This window comes from Aquila chrysaetos, chromosome 23, assembly GCF_900496995.4.
Source record: "Aquila chrysaetos chrysaetos chromosome 23, bAquChr1.4, whole genome shotgun sequence".
In the NCBI taxonomy this organism is placed as follows: Eukaryota; Metazoa; Chordata; class Aves; order Accipitriformes; family Accipitridae; genus Aquila; species Aquila chrysaetos.
Window position 1 is genome coordinate 10452484 of NC_044026.1, and position 23221 is coordinate 10475704.

The 23221-nt window shown below is 36.3% G+C and overlaps 1 protein-coding gene across 11 annotated transcripts in view; it reads right to left on the reverse strand.

Annotated features, from left to right (window-relative positions):
• Positions 1-23221, reverse strand: part of HERC2 (HECT and RLD domain containing E3 ubiquitin protein ligase 2) — a 115507-nt gene that overhangs the window by 78549 nt on the left and 13737 nt on the right. For 6 of the 11 annotated variants that reach the window (XR_005931233.1, XR_005931234.1, XM_029999308.2 and 3 more), the window contains exons 4-11: positions 17255-17392; positions 6153-6372; positions 4377-4477; positions 3432-3588; positions 2518-2628; positions 2012-2183; positions 1266-1439; positions 502-690 (exon numbers count right to left, since the gene is read on the reverse strand). Coding sequence is in view for 9 of the 11 variants with exons in the window: in XM_029999308.2 (XP_029855168.1) it covers positions 502-690; positions 1266-1439; positions 2012-2183; positions 2518-2628; positions 3432-3588; positions 4377-4477; positions 6153-6372; positions 17255-17392 (1262 nt within the window). In the remaining 2 variants the exon portion in view is untranslated. Of the gene's footprint in view, positions 1-501; positions 691-1265; positions 1440-2011; positions 2184-2517; positions 2629-3431; positions 3589-4376; positions 4478-6152; positions 6373-10973; positions 10996-17254; positions 17393-23012; positions 23211-23221 lie in introns of those variants that run through there. The other 5 variants (XM_041119564.1, XM_041119563.1, XM_041119567.1 and 2 more) reach the window with 5 other exon arrangements.

The following is a 23221-nucleotide window of genomic DNA, read 5'->3' on the forward strand; positions in this document are numbered from 1 at the left end:
ATCTACCATTCGAGTCTTATAAAAACAACACTTTGAAGTTATTTTGTTCCCATCCTTGTAAGGTCTTCAGTATATATGAAGATGGTGTTTATCTTAATCTTACAGGCAAATCTTAGTGACAAATGTTTCTGTTACAGTATATTTTTGTTTGAGAAACTACACAGTTTGAGCAGTGTTACATCACTGAAGTAAATTCCATTTCATATCTGCCAATTTCTAAATTTGTTACCAAGGCCAGCATACCAATGAAAGCAATTATCATTGTATTAATAACCTCTAGCCTGATAGAAATTACAGAAAACAGATGCATTTCATCAAATCAATACAAGAGATCAAAACCACTATTTCTGAAGGTTCGAAAACAACAACATAGAAGCTCACAAAAATCAGCATGTCTCCATCTACTCTTCCAAGATACTGTAAATAGTTAAAGGAGCAGACTTAAGCTATGAAGTAATACAGAAGAAAACACATTTTTAAAAAAATGTAAAAAACTCTCACCAGAGTATCGCTGTTGTATGCTTGTGTATAAACTCGTCCATTCCTAGATAATATTAGAAAACGTTTCTCTGCACAGGCAACCTGCACAACACCAAGATTGGCAAGTCCTTCACATTGAATTGGACCACTCACATTAGCATAGTATTTCCAACCTATTAAACCCCAAGCAATGACCTCTTGCAGAGATCCCTAGAAAATAAGAAATTCCGTAAGTACTAATTAAGAAACATGCAACTTAATGAAATGCAAAGAGCAGATTATTTTTTAAACCTTTATATGCCAAATATACTCAATTCTGTGTCAGCCATTACTGGCAGTAGTCAGTAAAGCTTACCTATTAGAAGATATCAAAAATAAAGACTTGCATGCATCATATTGAGTTTAGTCTGGTACTGAATAATCTATAAATATCTACAGTAAGTGTTCAGAGATTTTTCAAGTTCAGAACTTTAACATTTACAAAGTACAGTCTTGAGTATTTACTCTGATAAACACAGGGAACAGCTCAAAATATGGCAGAATTAGCCATAGCATTGTGATAAGAAAGAATGGTTCACAAACCATTGAATTGTACTCCAAGGTTGACTGAAGAAGCACTGACGTAATAAAAGATACTCAGGTAAGACAAATTTAGGCAACTCAAGGTTACCTTGTGAAAATCAAAAGGAAATTTGAACAATCTTAGGAGTCGTTTTCCTTCCAAACTGAAAATCAGTTACGCTTTTAGGAAAAATATCTTACTAAATTTGACATTGCAAAGTTACCTTATGAGATGTAGGAGAGCTACACTGTGGAGGCATACATGGGGTGGCTAGACGATCTAAATGGGCCATGATCACTACAGCTGTTTGTCTCAGATCAATCGCTAGCTCATTGTCCTGTGGTAAAGTCAGATACCTTAGAAAACTTTCATTTGGACTCAGAGGGTAAGTCAGGAGCTAGAAAAGAAAAAAGAGCAGTCAGAAGAATATTCAAGGTATTTCTATGTCACTACACATTCAGATACACAATACATTTTAAACATGCTGAGTATCTGCACAAGTTTAAGAAAAGCCGAATTAACTCTGCACATCCTTTTTCTTAGAGTAGAGGAAAATTCCAAACACACACGTTGAGAAAATAAAGTCAGATTGTGAATATAATAGAAAGTTACAAGCATAAAAAAACCTCATTCACTATGTTTTATCAACCTTAATAATATTCACTAAGAGTCATAGTTCAATTAACTTCAAACACAACTAAAAAAAACAATCCAAATATGCAGAAAAGTTAACTGGTCACATCTCTAATTATCACAAAAGCATTAACTCTGAAACACAATGCTTACTTCTAACCATATGACATTCTTCCTCCTACCTCAAGAAACACAAATGTACGCATGAAAACCAAACACCTTGCATGGAAAACACTACTGCCAATTTTGTTTGGATAATTTTATAATTATTTTAGCCATCCAAGTGAAATTTGATACCAACATAATGCCCCTTTCAAATAATCCAAGGGTAAGTACCTGAATCTCTTCCTCAGTATTGGGCACATCTTTATTACATATTATACTCTGAAATCTTTGTAGCAAAGGTAGAAGGGGTGCACTTGTTCCCTGTGCAGATCGCTCATTATCTGTTTCCCTCGTTCCATTGTCCCAAAGTTGAAGCAACAACATAACTGCAGACAACATTTGGCTGAAAGAGGAAGTTTACACCCTCTATTAATTAGCATTCCTAAAAATATTATTTTAGGTTATCCATACAATTCACTTTCTACGTTTTGAAGTTTAGCAATATCAGACATCATGGCTTTCCATTTTAAACAGATTATCAAAACATCAAAAATGGATTTTGCAATCTAGCTAACATAAGATCTTGATCGCCACTGCATTACAGAAAAGGTTCATATACATGCCCTGAACCACAATTATTATGTTAAACCCAAACCCATGAAAACTGAAGACAGGCACTGCTCAAGCTATTCCAACAGTCAGTGATGGTTAAAAATCAGAGTGCTCATGCTTCTCACCTTAGTGTACCCCTCTGCACTGCCAGTTCTAGCAATATGGCAAGCGCCAAGTGCTGGTCTTGTAACGGAATGTTTCCTGGACCTTTGGTACTGGGAGCTCCATGTACATCTCTATTTAATAGTCAAACAATATACATTAACTAAGAAGTAATTCGAAACAATACATATTTGCTTACCAAAAGCATCTACAACACACCAACTAAACTTACAGAAAAATATAAAAGTGGTGATGAAAGCAGCTGAGAAGAAAAGCTGACACATTTCACACAAGATCAATTTTTAGAGTGGCAGCTAGGCTTTAAAATTGCCCCAAGCTTCACTGTGTACTCTATAGCTCTATTAAACATGCTAAGAACGTGAAAAACATTCTTCACAGGTGAAATTCAAATATTCTTTATGATATTCCCTATAAGGATGTAGTTCCAGTATTCAAAAGACAATTAATTTCCGGTAACTATTGTAAAAGGGTAACTTTAAGCGTCCTTAAATAACAGGGCAAAGCAGGGGAGTGCTCGAAGTCCAATATGAGTGCATTTTCCCTCATATGCACAGAAGTCTGCATTATTTTACTACTAGCAAGGCACAATTAAGTGTACACCTATATTGTATTACCAAAACACTCTTCATGTAGATACAGTTCACATTAGTGAAACACTATTTTTCAGTTAAGTCTACAGCAGTGATTCAGAACACTCCAATTCAAATTTTTCTTAAACAGTTAAAGGAATTAAATCATATTTTAAGAGCATCAGTTCAACAGTTCATGTATTTTTTGCTTGCTTGTACAACAACATTAGAAAAGGAAAGAATCTTTAATTTTCCATAAACTATTATGTTTATACCATCAGCTGCTAAGAGATGCAAGTTTGCCATTTAACAGCTACTTCAGCAATGCTCAAAAAAAGGAAACTTACCCAGTCACAACAGACCTTAGGAATTTAGTAGCTCTTTCTACCACTTCCAGCCATACAGAAGATACAGTCCCTTCATCAAAAAGGGATGCCTCTGGTAGAGCTCGTAGTGCATCAAGTGATTCCTGTAACAATTCACTACACAGGTCTGCATCTTCACCTAGGAACACCGTAATACTATTACACTCCCATCTTTACAGAAGTTACACAAATTTTTGTGTACAATGATTTGTGGATTATTTTTTTTTTTTAGCCTCAAGCTTATAAGTTACTTAATAGTATGTACAAAGTTCTCAATTTTCACATGAGCATTTTGACTCCAAGACTTCTGAAGAACTATCTGCTTCACAAAAAATACATTCAGAAAGGTGACAACTCTTAAACCAGCTCATCCCACTATGGATCTGCTGAGGAAATCTGAAGAAGAACTAGGGTTGGCTGGACAAAGAGCGAGCCAAACAGCTGCCGTCTGAACAAAGAGCGCAGACTGAGACAAACAGTTAGGTTCAAGTGGCACAGGTGACAACTCCACCAATCTCTGCAATTTGACAAATTGCTGACAAGTACACAAACTAAACAGAAGTTTCACACTACTGCTCCAAACTCCTTTTCTAAGTTGATACTATCATGTAGTAATATAGTGGATTGACCCTGTCTGAATAATAAATATAACTGTTCTGAAACCTGGCATTAAAAATACATTCTCTTCATGAAATCCCAATTTGCCTTCCTAAGCATAGAAGTATCCCAGCACAACACAGCATTGGGACTGGCTTGGATGGCTTCAATCAGCAACAGCGTTGTTGGGCATAATACCACATACAATTATGCAAATCTAACATTTATAAATGTATAGTTCTATGCAAATATTTAATACACACACATGCTTTAATGAATCACCTGTCCTCTAATAAAAAATATACGCAATATGCTACAGAGTAGACCTACCTGACCTCCAGGCTCTACGAAGGAACGCAAATGCAAATGAAAGTGCTGCTCGGGATCCGACTCGTGCAAGTCCTTCTACACCTTTGCCTACAGGTCTTGGGCTAAATAAAATTATATATGCATTGTCTTGATATAATTTATATAATAATATAGACTTATATTAGTAATTATTTGTATAACTTGTATATTTGACAATTTTATAATTTTGCTATATGCATGCATATATAATTACACAATTTTTATTTGTAGAGAATTGTAATTGTCTCCTGAGAATGAAGGTGATCAACATCAAAATGTCAACAACCAAAATTCAACTTCAGCTGCTTCAAAGAACAACCAGTTCAACCCTCAACATCCAAGTTTCACAGAGAAAAAATAAACTAGACTGGCATAATTGACTGCCATCAGAAAGATGTCTATAAGTTACTCAGAGTGAAATTATGATGGTGTATTCAAAATACACAGACATAAGATACTTCACGTACTCATTATTTACTCAGGAAGTTTATACTTCTAGTTAATTTGGACTGCATAAACTATGCTTATAGGCTTTTTTTTTTTTCATGAATCTTCAAGTATTGATAATTAATTCCATCAATTTTGTCATTTCTTATCTTTCCATTCAAGCGTAAATGTTATGAATCTCTCTTTGCAGCTTCTGTATTAGTGTGTGTATAGGAAGAGATAGTTTGAACGTTTGTTAATACCCACTAGACTTGCATACATTTCTGTTAACTTTTCTTTTTAAGCAAACCACCACATTAATTTAAGAAAGCTTTCCTTTGTACTTAATGACAGGAGATTCCCTACTGCTTTCTCTCAGAAAGACGCCAACAATTCTTTTTTCTTTTTAATCTCACATCGAACGAAAGTTAAATGCTTAGGACTTTTTCAAGAGAGAGAAAATTTAAACTGGCATTTTTAGCAATCTGATAACTTAAATATACCAGTACTCTTTTTAATCAGAACTGAAAAAAAAAAAAAAGATTTTCAGAGAATAGACTATTCAGAGAAAGATATTGTCAGAACTCCAATCCCATAATAACTAGTCATGGTATCTACTTACTGTCTCCTTTCATTTTTTATGCTAGAGATAACCTAACATAAAAATTTCCCTTGCTGAATTGCTTGTTCTGTCAGACAGCAACCTTGTTCAGCTACCGAATAGCTTCTTTAATGCCTCATCTGATAGATTTTTCTATTTTTTAGGTCAATAAGCTATCTAGACATGGAAAGTAATCAGACAATTTCTTATTCAGTTAGTTCTCTGGAAAGAGTTTCATATAAAATGTATGATTACAGCATTTCTCACCCAAGCTAAGGAAAATTATGTTCAACTTTAAGGTATTTGTATTTTTAAATTTGTTACGTGCCTTAACTGAGCAAATATTGACAAAAAATACATTAATATTATTAGAAGTATGTAAACTCCATAAGCATCATTTCTGAAATAGGCTTCTCCATACTTTCTAGCTAAGTAGAACAAAAGGAAAACCTCAATAAAAGTATACTTGTAGCTCAAAGAATAGTATCTACAGAAATGTATTACAATAAAAACCCAGCAGTATGAACAGAGACACTATAAGCAAGCATCAGCCATGGAGGAAAACTGAGTGACAGGTAACACCTCGTAAAACCATCTTAAGAAATAAGAGGAGTTTCTTTACTGCTAATGTTTCACGAGGAGGAAGAAATCACATTAAGTGCTTACACGCAGGTTGATGAGCTTTCTATGACTTCCCTAATGTATTAGCTTGTTCATGCATGTGTCATTACCTTTTCTTATCCACAGCAGGCAGAGGAATACTACTGCTTTTCCACTTAACTTTGACATTCTCCTGAAGAACTGTTCTGTTCAATGCAATGAAATATCGTTCCAGGATAACTAGCCTCTGCTTTAGCCTCATAGCTGAAAGAGCTGTTGTAGCAGTTTGTGTGGCCAGAGTTTGCTGTTCCTTCACTAGTACATGAAGGCACTCCTTCAATTCATTCACGTCTGAGAACCAGAGAAAGGTATCATTTTATGGGTGTTCATCTTTGTTAAATACAGTATCAAGAAAAATCAAGACAAATTGAAAACTGTGAAGTGACCAGAAGTCTGAACCTCAAAACCCAGTGAAACTCCCTGTTTCCGTATTTAATGGGCACATTTCTAATTCACAGTATTACATAATCACAATCAACAGGTGTTTAGACAAAGGTTATCATCAAAACTGGTTTTGTGTGAACACATCTGAACCTTCTTATTTCATGTCTGAAATTCAAATGTCATAGGAAATATTTATGCGTTTCAAAAAAACAAGTTAGACAGCAAATTCTTATCATCATCCAACCTCAGTCAGACTTCTCTTAAGTGCAGGCAACAAACTTGCAAGTCCCCACAAGGATATGCTTTCATATTGCACTGATACACATTATCTCAAGTTTCTCAGAAGTTATAAAACTACTCTCAGAAGCTCTAGCATCACTGCCAAGAGCTGCTAAGCTTCTGAAACAAATAACATCAGAAATTTAAGATGTTTGCAATTACTATTAGCAAATAAAAGATCTGACTTATGTACCAACGCTAGAGAATTAATTCTTCACTAACCAGAAAAAGCAGTGAACAGCCCGAAATCCTAGTAATCTAATAACAGATGGTAACAAGTACAGTGTCAACAAAAAAACCCAAACAAACATAAAACCCACAACACTTTAAAATAAAAATTTGGAAATTGTGTATTTTTACATTCTCTGTAGCTTTAATCCCTAGGACAAACATCAATGACGTGCATTCTTAGAAGGGTTCTTTTCTGTCCCTTTATTAACAGTCTGATCACTAGGCCACCCCACTCTGCTTTGCACTGAATTACTGTACTCATCCCCAAGCCAACCACATTTGTTGCCTGGCTGCTACACAGAACAACCTTTGTTTTAACTGACACCTGACTAAGGGGTATGAAAAAAAAAAAAAAAAATTGTCTGCATATATGTAACAGTGCTTGTAACAAGATAGATACAACCTTAAAAAAAAAAAAAAAAAAAAAAAAAAACAAACACACACCACCACAGCACAAAATCAACACATTTTTTGGAACAGCTGCCTCCAAGCTATACAAATTTAGACACACTTATGGTAGCCTCTAGAGTTGAAAATTGTGCCTAATGAGGCATAACTTTTTTTGCAACCTTAACTGTATAAAGTATTTCAAAGTTTTGTCCCCACTCTGCAACGCATCTTTGCATACCCAGCCGAGAATTCGAGTGGCCTTCTCTGCCACTGGATTGCATTGCACAGGCATTTATGGTTTGCTGTCAGCCATCACCCCAGCCTGTTTTCAACATTGCTACTCACATTTCACCATTTCATAATGTGTTAGATTGCTCTCCCTGAGGCAATTTACATCCTTACAACTGACTATGAGGAGCAACCTATTTTTTCAACAAGTAAGAATAAAATGTTCCTTGTAGTCTAGACCTTTAAAAAAAAAATTAGACAAAACCAATAGCAGCTATTATACACATTCATACCTTGACTTAAACAACAAGAAATATGCAAAACCAACAAGAAATATGACAAAAAAGCCACACTGTTCTTAGTATTAGCCCTACAAAATTCCCCAAAGAACTCTATAGCACAGTTGAATATCAACAAGTTACATACATACAGCTACTTCAGATCACCATGTAAAGTCACACATAAATAAAACAGATGCCGGCCAAAGGCATGTTTGATTTGTTTGGCTTGGTTTTTATAATGTCCCTTATCATTATGGCCATACAGAAGTTTACTCGGAAGGTTTAATGGATGACTGTATCAGTACCCAGTGTGAAGCTCCGGTATACCTCCAGGTTGATCCGACTAAAATTTTGTTTCCTTAAACACCACGATTTTGAGCGAAAACTGTCAGTTGTGAAGTGTTAGCATTACTCAGAACACCAAGGTAAAAACTTCTACAAAGTACAAACTACATTGTTCTGAGGATGCTGCTGTTGTCTTCTGCATGCCTTAACCTTTATTTTCTAAGCAAAAATACAAAAAACCATCTTGCAGCACATGGCTTCTGCACTTCAGAGTATCATAAAAGATGGTCAATACTGACATGCCAGTTTCATGATCCCACTAAACAAACCATCAGAAAAGAAAAAAAAAAAAAAAAAATCAGGGTATTTTTCTTCCCCTCCTGAACACTAAAGCCCTATCAACCTCTAAATATAAGCAGGATACAACAACGAAGTAAGAAATGACCATACTCTCCACTTCACAAAGTGGGGTTTCTTAACATTGTTCTTTTTGGCAACTGATTTCATTCTGCAGATTCATTCCCCACGTTATGGTCTTATGTATATATAGGAAAGGTAAAGAAACAGTCAATGAAGAAAAAACAAGGCACTTTAATTAATGCTTATGTTTGGGGAAGAGAGAGTCTATGTTTGGTGCTACAGAAATCAAGCACTAGGTGCCAGACTCAGCAGAGCCTATTAAGTAATGCAGAGCTACGGCATTCATCATTCCTTCCTGGCTGGCAAGTTATCTAAATGTGGACACCCTCTAAAATTATTCCCGAGAGTTGAAAAATTAGATGAAAAAGCCCTTCATTTCAAAATAACATGCTCATTAAACATATGTCATGGGGACTGCTGGAAAGAAACACTCAGGAGAAGCAGAGACCACCTACAATCCTCCAGCAATTACTTTATGAGGAACTTTCCCTAGAAGTCTACAACTGCATACCTTTCAAACCACTTTCAAGCAACCATAGCACTGCTATTATCAGCATCCCAGCCATTCTGATACAATAGGTGACACAAACTACTGTACGAACTCTGAATGCATAGAACTCTGAATGCATAGAAAACAGGATCCTACCGAAGCACGCACAATGTATGCACATCAAGCAGTACCAGTTTTAAAGCTGGCCATTGTATACACACACAGTATTGGTCTCTGCAGGGAAAAAAAAGTTTCATAGTAGCACCTATAAAATTAATTCCTAATGGTTCAGCAATACATACTGAGGGTAACTTGTAAGATACTCAACATCCTACTCAATGATCTGATAGAACAACTGGCTCATTTGACAAAAAAAATTAACATTACTGTAGGTTTTAAATACTTCAAAGGTTCAATTCTGTTTTAAAACAAAAACAGTCTATAGTTCAATGGACTATGCAATGTTTCACAAAACAACAGCGCTTTCTAAAGTAAGGGATTTTAAAAGCAAGTTATTTGCTTTCCTGTCAATGAAGTCAACATCAACAAATAAAGTCAAATTAAGACAATACAAAAGCTAGAAAAGGAATCAATTAAAATTCTGTCTTCACTTTTTATGAAGAAAAAGGGCTGGAAAGAAATCAATTTTCAAGGGATTAGCCTTAAAAGTTACAAAGTCTTTATATTCAGAAACTAGTAGTATGAAGAACTGTTCAGTTACAATATACTATTTTCAAATACTTAAAACACTGCCTGCAAAAATATTTTTTTCTAATGGAAAACATGATTTAGCCTCACCAAGATTCAAACCATATAAAAATAACTTGCATGAAGCATAAACTTAAGTTTACTGAATTTAGTTGTAATAAAATTATTTTCTTTCCTCCTTCTTACCTTACCTTCACAATCTCAAATGGCTACAATTTTAGGAAGGCTTTCTACCAAAATTAAATAATTCCACTCTTAGATATTTTATACATACTTCTTTAGTATTTCACGATTGAAAAAGAAAGTTCATATGCAAAGTGTAGTAAAGGCTGGAACAAGTTACAGTAGTCCTGTAACTCAGACATCTCAAAATTGAACCAAGGACTGTTTTATTTTATTAAAAGTAACACCATTTTTAAGCAAGATATAGCTATACACTTCCTGGCTTTAAATCTTCTCTTATTCCATAAGTAAAGTTATCTTTACAAAAATTCAGTTCATGTCTAGAAAGATTTAAATATATCCGGGAATCAACCCAGTGAAATTGATTTCAATAAACTCTCAACTCTGAACAACACTTATTACTGATGAACTAAATAGACTAATGAGAGAATAGCTTATTAATAGTAACGATTCAAATTTCATCTGAGAAGGTTACAGGGAACTCTTTAAACAAAACTGTTCATATGGCACTACAACAACCCTTGATGTCAACCATCCCTTGCAATGCTTTGCTTTGTCAGTTACATTATGAAGGTTGGAGACACAGTATTTACCTAATCCATACCAACAATGTAAAGAGTTGAAGTCATACCATACAAGCTTAAATTCTCGAACTACCATTAGCAGAATACTTGCTAACTGACAACTACAGTCAGATATGTTTCTTGCTGCAGTAAAGATAGGTAAGGGGTTTACCATCTTCTGTTAAAATTTATCACATCTCTCCCTCCCCTCAGCAACTAACATAACTACATGTCTTCACTTCTTAATTCCTCCTGCCAGAAGTTCTCTGCATTAGAAGGAAAATACCGGTAGTGTTTAACCCAGATCATTTGACAGAACAGAGTTAAGAAGTGACACATTGTTTAGGTATGCCAGCAAAACTGGGGGGGGGGGGGGGGCCACGGGGAGCAAAACAAGCAGCTGAAGACAGTAGCTTCTTAAACCATCTCAGCCACAGCCAGAACACTAACCTGACATGAGTCTAAGACAGGTAGCCTGTCCAAAGGCATGTTTGCTCCTATTTTAAGCAGCTCAAACAAAAAAAAAAAAAAAAAAAAAAAAAAAAAAAATTAACATACTGAATGGTTTCTTAACACTTATTTCATTAGCTCTTGTAGGGAACACCACAGGCTTCTAACTGGTAAATTAAGGACCTTAAAAATGCCAATATCAAACTGAAAAGTTTCAAGGATTTTGGTTGAGTCACAACCCTTATTAAAGGCAAATATAGATGTTACAGTGTGGAAAGATTTCAGACCTAAAAACTCAAAACACATTTCAAACAGAATTTGGCAAGAATCTACTGTTATAACGAGCACATACTCCTGTCAGCAGAACTAATGTGCTCTAACTTCCTAGAAATTTTTATATTTTGACTCCTCTTTCCCCTTCCACTACATGGTATTTCCACTGGACAAAGAGCAGACAGAGGATGCAGCTGGCTTGGCTTAACAGGCATCTAATGACCCTGAAAGCCATCACTACAGAAAGAGTGGATTCAAAAGTTAGAGGGAAAGACAAAAATTCCATCACATACACATAATTTCCTTCAGAAACAAAGCTAAATATGTTCCCAAAATTATTTTATACCAACAAAGAATATAATTCCTAAAGGGCGTTTAGCTTTTAGCTTCCTTTTGTCTGCTCCCCTATTCAAAAGATGACCATCAGCAGACCTCACCTTATTAGCGTTCAGCAGGAGAAATAACGAATAGTTGCATGCACATTCAGAATGCATCTCATTATGTGGCTGGGTGCTTAATTTTCAAAGTTTTATATCGTGAGCAAAACTTGTTTAAAACTGATGCTCAAATACTCATGCACAGAATAAAATAGCAAGAACTGAGCCTCGCGCACCTGTGTGTAAAAATATACATGCACATACCCCTTAGGAGTATAAGCAGCAACCAAACAGATACTTGGAGCTGGACAACAGCTTTCAAGTTGGGGCGGGCAGGGAAGGAGGTAAGTTAAAATCTGTTCCAAGTGGTAAGAAAGTAAAAGAAAAAAAACAGGGATGAAGGAGTTCTGAGAAGAGAAATGTAAAACAGAGGAGGTCAAATTTCATCCTTTGACTGAACTGCTCTTTTATCAGCATTTCTAAATCTAAACTTAAGAGTATTGATTGAGAAATTATACTAAAGTAGAAAATGTCACTATAAAGGAGGTTAAAAGCAGTTTTTTCAAAGCCATGACTGCTTTTAATTACTTTAGCACCAGTACAAATTTAGATTTAATTGTGTAACTAATAGCCCTTACAGATGAAAGTTCTGCATGTCTCCTTCTCTCTCAAAGCAAACAGAGAAAGTCGACTGCTGTTGATGGTGACAAGTATCTCAACAATATCTCACTGAATTCACATGGGTAATTTTAACCAGCCTCCCTAGGTATTGCCTCTAAAGCATTTCTTAGTGCAATCAGCAATACTAACAATATTGGAAAACCAAGATGCAGCACTGTCTGTAAACAAACTCTCACTCATATATAAGGAAACCTCAGAAGTGCTACGTCAGGACACTGATCTACCAGCATTATAGTTTAATTCACTGCTAATATAAACCAGATCTGACTACACAAGAAAACCATATTCCCACTCAACTGTGCATTGCTTATTCATTTAAGGATGTTTGCAGTAAGATTATTTCCTCATTTACTTTTTTGTCCTACAGGGGAAACAGAACAGTAGCATTGCTACTGAAATTTCCAAGTAGCATTTTCTAGTCAGACAGCAATTTAAACTAACTTTGTCTGTAAGTATGCAATATTTAGTATCTTAAACATACAAAATGAGATCAGATTACAGTGAATTTGAATCATAATCTATTTAACAGTTTTAAAGTTAAGTTTTTACACACATAGTTGTTCACCAGTTGGGCTGTTTCTATTTTTATTTTCATGAAATAAAAACTACCTGACCTCAAGTTGTATTAAATAAATACTCAACTATACCCACAGTCAAAGTGAGCTGGCTCTACAATTTTAAGCTTTGAGAAAGATTTAGCCAGCGCTTTTTCCCTAAAACAAGAGAAAACAAAACAAAAAACCAAACAACAACCCAAAACACAACAACAAGAAAAGAAACAGGATTCACCTGAAGGGAAAACTGCACTTTTGGATGGAAGTCGAAAATATTGAAATCTCTCAGATTTTATATCTGCAAAGACATGGTGTATTGAAGACATTTCTAAACACCCAATAGTGATATATATTAAATGTTAAGGGTTAGAACATGCATATGGAATGTGCCAAGGAATATGAATAAATAACTGGTATACACTTAGGAGCAACAACAACAGCAGAAACCTGTGTAAATTCCTCTGCTGTTCCATCAATGCATAAATTGTGTGGAAATGGAGACAAATATTTAGGTCATTAAGTCTGTTGGTACTACATTAGATTTAGATGACAGCCAACCGCAAAAACATGCGGGCAATTAAGTAAGTGAGCAATAAAACGGTAGATGTACACTGATGAGCAAGGGAAACAATATCCCAGTTTTCCCTGTTAAAGGGGCTCCAAACAACCTTCCACTCAGGAATGAGATCTTGGCACTACAGCAGGGTAGATTCAAGAAGAAATTGGTCCCCTGTACAACAGCAGCTGGAAAAAGTGTATCAAGACAAACAGAACAAGAACCAGAGATCATCATGCTACTTCATGAAACCCATGAGGTACCCACTGCTCAAGTAGTAAATACAGTTCCCAACTCACCTTCCCTGGCATAAAAATACAGAAAAAAGAAAAAAAAAAAAGCCAAAACACCACAGAGGAAAGAACGAAGTGTTTAGAATAGCTTCTGTATGCAAAGAAGTTGCATGAAATAAGATCTTCAGTGAGGGAAAAATACAACTGGGGTGTGATTATGACTGAATTCTTAAAACACAAAAACCCACCCCACCAGTGTTGGGGAAGACAAGCAAGAAACAACCACTCACTGCCTCTTCCAGTATAACAGCAACAGGGCTTTAGGTGAAACCAACAGATGCCAAAATCAAGTCAAGGACTAGGAGGAGATAATATTCCTGCAATAAACAGTTGAATTACAAAGCTCCTTGCAACATATAGCTGTGGATGCTAAAAGTTCCGAATGTTCAAAAGGCACTAGACAAATTAATGGAAAAAAAAAATCAACATAAAAAGCATTAAAGTCTGTTAAGTTATGCCATGCACACATATGCTCCAGCAAAATAAAAGGGGTATGGAGAATCCAAACACACATTCACATTCCCCCATACCACCAACTGCTGGCTCAAAGTCACAGGCTACAGATAATGTATCATAAACATGGGACCTAATTATTCACTTGGCTACTGCTATTTATGCTGTTGCTGTCAGGACATTGGACTAGACTGTCCTTTGGTTTGACTCAATATAGCCAACCTTAAGCATATCATGACTAAGAAAAAGAAGCACAAGAAAATGAAATACTGCTCTACTTTCTGTAGGTTTTGCACAATTGCTTCAAAGGGTTTCCTCTTTTTCTCCCCATCTCCAGGGCTGAACACTTGGACTTCCCTCCAGATCATGTAAGATGCTAAAACCCAAGTATTTTCAGAAAAGAAAACTGATGAAAGTAGTAAAACAAGATTTTTAGGAAGAATCAGAAGAACTGGTTAATGAACACACAACCTGGTAGGAACAGGATAGGGGGCACATGTTTTAAAGAAGCACTCATGTCAAAAATGAGGCCTGAATAGTTCAACACTGACATCAGTTAAGAGCTGAATATGAAGTGGATGAACACTAAGATGCAAGAGAGAAAGAAAAACACCTTAAAGTCAAATAATTACTTACTCATGTCTTTATTACTATCTTAGGCATTTTTTTAGTACTTGGCATAGTAAGACCATTCCAAAAAAAAGCTTGACCTCTTTGCCCTGTTCTGGCAGAGTAGTGATCTCCACATAAATTAGAACTAGGGAAAGCATTTCGCTTCTCTGAACTTGTGCCAAGATGACAAAACAAGTGCGGGGCTGGTGGGGGACAAAAAGTACTGCTTCTCAACACATTCTACGAACAGGTTTTTTTGTGTGCTCTCAAAATCTCTCAGCCCTCATGGGGGGAGGGATATCACAAGGCCCACTGACCTGGATTAGCCTGTTGAAGTTAAATAGCATGATCCTCCACACTTCTTAGCAAAATAAAATTGTATTACAGCACTTCTAAAATATAGATACACACTGTGTAATGTCTAGATACTATCTTCATAATGTAACACTGTAAAACATTAAACTCAGTAGAAATAGTTCAGGGTATTACCCTGAAACACAGACTTGAAACGCCTCTTCAGTTCTTTTTGTAAAAATCACTCCAAGCTCACATGTCCAACTCGTAAAGGAATATCAAACATAAATGAAAACATAGTAAGCCTTTAAGTCTTACAGCAACAATATATTTAAGAAAAAATTCTCCTTTTCAAAAGTTCCTTCATGCTTTTGACAGGGAAATGGTCAAAGGTTCATTTTATTTTTATGAAGGATGACAGAAGAAAAGCTTAAAACAATTTTCCTCATTTTATGAAACACTTATACAAAGTATCAAAATTGAAGTGATTCTCTGTATTTTTTTCAAAATTAATTACCAAGCCACAAAAAATAGGACAGCTCAAAAGGCAGCTGTTAGCTCTATTTCTGACAAACACAAAACAAAAAGTTACCTACATGAACAAAAAGTCATGAACAAAAGCCACCTGTAACACTTCTATAAATAAAGTGCAAGCGAGTTTGCAGCAGTGTTTAAGGATTTGTACATCACAGCTAGGTCATGCAAACTTCAAGCACAAATGGTAACAGAATACAAATTTATTAGATAAAGTCTTCATAAGTTATTTCTAGAACAAGTATCTATATGTGTGCCAATAAACCATACTATATGTAAGCACTAAAAGTAAATACAAGAGAGTATTTCTTGTATTTCTTTCTGAAAACTCCAAACACACATACATCCCTTTTTTTCCTAAACAACTGTTTTTTCAATTTTTAAAAATAATTGGAGGGTAAGATTAAAGGCCAGGTCTTGTCCCAAACACCTTGATCAGTTGGGAGAAATTTGCTAAGATACTTGGAATTTAGATAACCATTTTGTAAAATAGTTTTATTTTATTCTTCAGCAACAAACACTAAATAAAAATATAGAACAGAAATAACGTGACCTTCAGCTTACATCTCTTCCAACACATTATATTCTCACTCCCCCCGCCCCCCCCTTCCACTGTAGTGGCAATTCTTTGCATTCCTCCTCCACTGCAAAATTCTGTCCCATTACTAGAGTGACAGCAAGTCCATCTGTCCTCCTGTCCTTAAGAAAAGGGAGCAAGCTGGCTGACACAGAGCAGAGGACAGCAGACTGGCAGCTGACCTGTGGCTCAACAGAAGCAAATAGCTTCCCAACAAACAGGGGTACACAAATGCAGATTCTGGTGCTGAAAAGACAACACCCAGGGGTCTTCAAGTGCTTCTGGATGAGGGGAAAGAAAAAGGGGCACAACAGATGTGTCCAAAGTTTGTACATGCCAACATCTGAATCATGCAGTATCATGCACCAGAACTGTAAAATAAACCACTGAAGTGAAGCTTCTTCTGATCTGCTATTTTTAAACATGGACAATTTTAGACAATGAATTGCTGCTCTGCAGTAATAAACAGTCATGAACTTCAACAGGCTTCAATATCAAAAAATCAGTATTTTATAGAGCCATACATGAAGACATGAACACACAAACCATTTTTCCACTGCCATCATAGGTGAGATTACCGTCAGCAAAGGTCAGGACAGACAGTTAATTGAACTAACCATTTCAACCTTCCTCCCATGATTCACTCAAACTCATCTACCAGACCATGAAATCAAAAAGAAAAATCACCTATTAAACCTTTATTGCCTGCAGAAAATTCAGGCTTCAGAAACGAAGCAATTTCTTTTTAGTGTCTGCAACTGAAAAGAAATATTCTGAAGACATCATAATATTTCACTGTATAACTCCATTTGTTCCAAGTCAGTTTATCATTCCTTCAAGCAGCATGAAAGGTGCAAATTGACTCTTCAAGTCACAGGTCTAATTAAATCTGAAAGTAATTACAGTAAATGTTTAACTTCAATCACAGTTAACCACTTACCCAACTTACTCCACTAACCTAACAGATACATCTGTCAGCAAGTACATTTGATCCAATTACTTCCTGATGCTACAAAAGTAGTGATCAATACAGAATATGTAATGCTTCAGTGAGAATGACCAAAACAGCTGTAATACCTGGTTGCTTGCCCCACACCCAACTCTCAACAATCGATTTGGCCCTGTAAGTGGGCACCGGAGTCTCTTCTTCATCTTTCTTTTCTTTGTCATTTTGCTCTTCTTTCTTTGATGCAGTTTGGCATTCAGTGCTATCATCTAAAGAAAAAAAGGGAAGAAAAAAAAAAAGACCAGTTAAGCTACTTCCTCCTTTAATTCAGTTCTATATTACAAATGTAAAGGCAAAATGCCCAGCCCACAAGTTTACAGCAATATTGTCTATCATTAAAAGTACAGGGTGAGAGGAAGTAGTATTTTACCATGTTAACTGTCACAGGTCCTAGGTGTCATGTTACATTTCATAAGACAGTGACCTTAGAATCCAGAAATCACTGCTGTAACCTCCTAGGGAGGATGAACATTTAATACCAATACCATCACATAAGACTTGCAAAGGATCTGCAACACACAGTATCACAAAGGATGCACTGTAAATCAGATTTTGCTCCCAACTACCCGCACTTCCATAGTATTTACCTGTTTTCATATTCCGTTTCCAACACAGAAAAAAAAGATAGCAATTGCCTTAATTTCAGAATCAAGGAGAGCTATATATTGGCATTTACACTAATTTTATGCAGCAGTATTTCAACATCCATAATGTATCTAGCATCTTAGTAATTACCAGAAGTAATGAAAGTAACACCACCACTTTCTGCCCAAGCAACAAAACAGCATTTGCAATCCTTTTGAGATTACTTTCATAAAGACAGAACACAGACATTACTCACTTATCTCCGTAATCAAAGGCTGCATGAAAGTCCCAATTATCTAAACACAGTAGAATTAGACAGCTGGAAGTCTCTCTGTATTCATATTGGGGATATGGATTTCCATATCCATACCTCCAGTCAGTTCAATGCACAAGATTGCCTTGCAATTAAGGGCCACGTTGGCAACTGCTTTCCTCACCCTGACCTTCTTTTCTAAAAATACCCCATAAAATTTCTCAAGTCCAGCATTTGCAACTTAACCATGAAGAGTTCAGTTCCAGCCACTCTCACCACTCTTAAAAACGACTGGTCCTCCATTCCTATCTGCCAATCTAGTCTATCAAGACTCCCCCCCAAAATGTCCCAGCCACAACAAGCCAGAGAAGCATTAGAATTTTGCCTTTTTTCCTATCTCTACCCCCAACACCAAAAACATATGCATTTGTACCATCATATTTCAGAAGACAATAATAAGCAAGAGATTTACAGCTGTAGCCAGACACAGCACATCTGACTGCAGTCTGCCTCAGACTCACCATGACCCCACTTGGAGATCAAAGGCTCTCATTACCTCAGAACGTACAAAATACACCTATCAACGTACAAAACATTCAACTGTTCTTTTCATCTGGCCTGAAAAAAAATGAATACCTAACCTGGTTGTAACTGGATCTGTGATTGCCTCTTTGTTAAAAATTTGTTAGACTGTAGACAATAGCACCTCCCAAAATAAACCTTTTTAAGGTGCCTTAATTATACAAGTTTTAAGTTAAAGCCAATGTTTCCTAACCTATACCACACACTAGGTGCTCAGAAGTGGCACATGAAGAATGAAGGAGAACAAGAGAAAAAGAAGAGGAGACATAACTGCAGCATGCATACTGTAGCTGAGATTATGGACAAAGTCACTTGAGAACCGGAAAAAGCAGTTTGGATATCCCACTTGTAAGTGACAGTCATAGAGAGTATAACCATTTCTCTCAAACACCAAAGAACAGCCAATAAGCAGTCATCAGCATGATAACACATGTCCAAAACGTGACTGAATCTAGCTGTTGCTATTCCAAGGCACAAGCAAATGATATTAAAGGCACAGATTCCATTATAGAGTTAAATCAGTGGCTAAAGACCCTGTTTAGCCCAGTAGTTCAGAATATTCCCACAGTAACACCATAATCTCACTGCTTCTCCACTCACCCACACATCTAGAGACACACTCCCAGGGTCTGGGATTTTAGTTAGTGGGTAGAAGGGTGTTGTGCCAAGACACTAGGTTTCGCAGGCAGCTGTAAGACAACTTGTTATGCTTTTTAAAAGATCCTTGGCAAAGGATGACAACAAAGGGCTACGAACTTAGTCATCTTGTTCAACTTCTCACTGTAAATAGAGAAGGTCCCAGTCCAGGTGAGAACCTAAGCTTTGTACTGTGTAAAAACAACCCTGACTCAAGAGTCCACAAGGAGGACTTTTTTTTTTTTTTTTCTCTGTATGAACAGGAAAGGGGAGCAATGAAAGGAATGGGAAGCAGCTGAACTAAAAATCACATTAATTGTTCCACAAAGACTTTTCACTATACTTGCAAAAAAAAACTTGCCCCATAAGGGACAAAGTTGGTATCAGTCTAGATTGAAAGCAGCAATACAGACATCATAATTGTGGAAGCTCAGTTATGCTTAATGAAAGGGATTCTTAAAAGGGAGCCCCAAAGATTTTTCAGAAAGAGGGACAAGGAGGAAGAAATCTTGAGTGAAGCCAGCACAGGCCAAAATAACAAGTAATAAGACAGTTTTCAAAACAATGCATGCAAAAACATGCTGCAGTGTGACAACCTGTTTTAACTTCATTTTTCTCAGACTGAAGTGTGAATATTGTGGTGGGGGAAAACCACCATGTAATATTTCCCTGAAAGAACTTTCTCTTAACTATGCTTTGGTTTCCAACCCTCCAAGCTGAGGTACGTACGCTTTGCCAGCCAAAACTGAGCAACTGAAGTAACCATCCTCAATTAGAAGTTAGCTCCCAAACCGAAGCGCAGTAGCTCACCGTGTGTGCTCTATCTTGCATAGCAATAGCCTAATCCAGTATAAATGGAGGATAAAAAGGAAGCAACTAAAGGTGGAACTTACATTTCATATTCAGTGAAGAAAATAACTGACACTGCGTAGTCACCTCTGGCACCTGTTACATTATGATCTGGTGCTGCTCTTAAATGCCAATGAACTGGTAATAGTTAAGAATTCCTCAGTAGAAAGAAAAAGCCTGCAACAGTTTCCCAACAGATGTTGCCATTCACAAGGCAAAAAGTTAAGCAGTGTGCTTTAGGCAACGGCTGTATTTTACAACCACTCTAAAACAGTATTTGGTAGTCCCAGATACAGGAAGTATTTCAGCTGCCATACAAAATAATAATTTGTTTTCTGTCAAAGAGCTTCTCTTTTATATATATATGCACATATATATAAACTACAACTGATTAGTTATTTGTGGAGGAACAATGCATGCCTAACCATTTGCAAACCATGTTTACACAGCCTTCCAGGTGTAGAAGTCCAGATGAAAGAAAATTCTGATCTGCTAACTCTAATCAGAAATAAAGTTTCTTTTCTTCCCTGGTATACTATTTTTTTAAATGCATTCTTTAAATTATCTGTTGAATATGCAATAAAGCATTTTACACTTATGAAGTCAAACTGTCCAACAGAGTGACTACAGACTTCCCTCTGTCCTGCAAAGAGAGTATGATAATCCACAGCTGGGTATCTAACGCTTGAGGGTACAGCCAATATAGCTGAGTTGAGGGAAGCAGAAAAGAGGGAGAGAAAAGAGGCACTTCTCACTTTTAAATTAAAAGTTCTTTCTTAGACAAGAAAGGAGGCTTAAAGCAGGAGCCAGCCTGTATGCCTGCTCGCTGCTACAGTTTGATACATATGTGGTTTGAACCGCAGCCACCATAACCAATTCCCACATACTGTTATTCTTGTCATAAAGATTTGGTTTCTGCCAGCCTCTCTGGAATCACTTGTGGTGTTTGGACTTTATTATCTACTTGCAGGTGCAACACTGAATGAGGTTTGTGAATTCAACAGCACAAGGCTGTCAAAGGTCCAACTTTCAGTAAAGGGGGAACAAAAGAGAAGAGGAAGCTCTTACCAAAGGTAGGACAGAGGCATGAAGCTTACGATTTTATATTTTTGCCCTGGGACTTAAAATAGCTAATTGAAACAGAAATTCTCACCAATACATAAGTTTGAGGAATTAAAAATAAAATAAAAAAAAAACAAAAACAACCCACAAAAGACACCTGCATAGTTGACTGATATGTCTTAAAAATTTACAATAATGGTTCTCTAACTTAAAAATTTAGTAAGAGTAACATTATTTAATACTTTTTATTATTTTCAGTACATAGCTTCCAGTATACAAGATACTAATCTCATCCAAACTTCCTGAGGGCAGCCTGATTAGCTTTTAAGTACATGCCATGCTGCAAGTGCACCTGTATTTGGACATCACTGCTGTCACAGCTGTGTCCTCAGATGATACTTGGAAACATGCAAACACATTCTGCTGAACACATTTGTAAAACATGTTTTTCTGAAAGTACCATGAAGAAAAAACAGAGTGGTTATTCCTAACCAAATGTTCTTGCTAACAGGGGAAAAAATTACACTATTTGCATATTCTTCCTAGAGAGAAAAGAAATGCTTTTTGCTATCAATAGCACGTTCTTCCAGTCTATTGCCACGGCTGATATCCACTGAAAGAATGAAGTGCCTCTCCTGAGCAGCCCAGTCAGCATCTACAGAGAGCTACAGCACTAGTGAAGAAACGGAGTTTCAATGGATGGGCATAAATCAAAACTTCTTAAAACAGACTGAATAAAAAGGACTAGTTACAGCAACCTCTTATTTATCTCCAAATTAGTCAATTTAGCAGCAAAATCTGAACACTGAGATTAAAATATATTACTTTTAATATAAAAGCACTGGGTTTTATATAAATCTCATTACTTGTATGTACTTTTCCCTCTCCTCTTGAATTACATTTGCAGATCATTTATGCAAAAAAGTAACTACCAACTAAACAAACTGAAATATGCTAGATTTTAATTTTATGAAACTCAATTTGAGCTGCAAGTTCAGAGGTGCAAACTGACCACCAATTTTTCTGGTTCCATAATTCACTGCCTGATGGAATCAAATACACAATCTGATCGACATTGACCAAAAATAGCCTTAATTAGCTGTTTCTTCTCAAAGCTCAAGTCTAGTAAACAAGATGGTTGTAGTTTACCAATCCTGTAGGCCAGCACAATGGCATTTATGAAGGCTAACTTCACTAAAAGAGAATTCATACATTAATTCTAAGAGTTAAGAGCCTGAAAAAGCTGTATTTAAATTTCTAAACTCCTATAGCTTTTCAATAAATAGATGTTTTAGAAGTACCTAAGTAGAAGAACATAGACACTCCAGTTGTGGAAAGAAACACGTGATCTATGCTGTGTGATACCTACACTTAACCCCTCCAGAAGAAATGGCGAGGGGAAGGTGTTGTTTTAATTTTTATCTTTGTTACTCACTATCCAACTCTGTCTTAATTGGTAATAAATTAAATTAAATTAATTTTCCCCAAGTCAAGTCTGGTTTGCCCATGACAGTAACTGGTAAGCAATATCCCCGGCTTTAACTCGACCCACAAACTTTTCCATTTTATTTTCTCCCACTGTGCTATTGAGGAGGGGCAGCAAGCGAGAAGCAGGGTGGGCAGCTGGCTAAGGTCAACCCACCACAACAGAGTACTGGAAACAACAAGTGGCAGTCTTGCTTTAACAAAACAAAAAACCAAAACAAAACAAAAAAAACACGGACATGAAAGCTTTCAAAAGCCTCATCACAGCTTGGACCACTGTCATTTTAAGGTAAAATAATTGCCTTATTTCTACACTAAACCAGCAGAATTTCTGTATTTTTAAGTAACAGTATCCTACAGCCTTTAACACTTCATACCTTTTTGATCCTTCAAAGTCATGTGTACATACATACATCCAGCATTTAAAAAAAAAAAAACTTCACATCATTATTCAGATAGGTGTCCAAAGTGTGGATGAACATGTGAAGTCACAGATGATTGACTTGCTTAGCACTTCTGGTTTTTACTTTATACTGCTCTCTACATTTTGGATCAGAACTGACAGCTTGTATTTTCCTAGTTGATA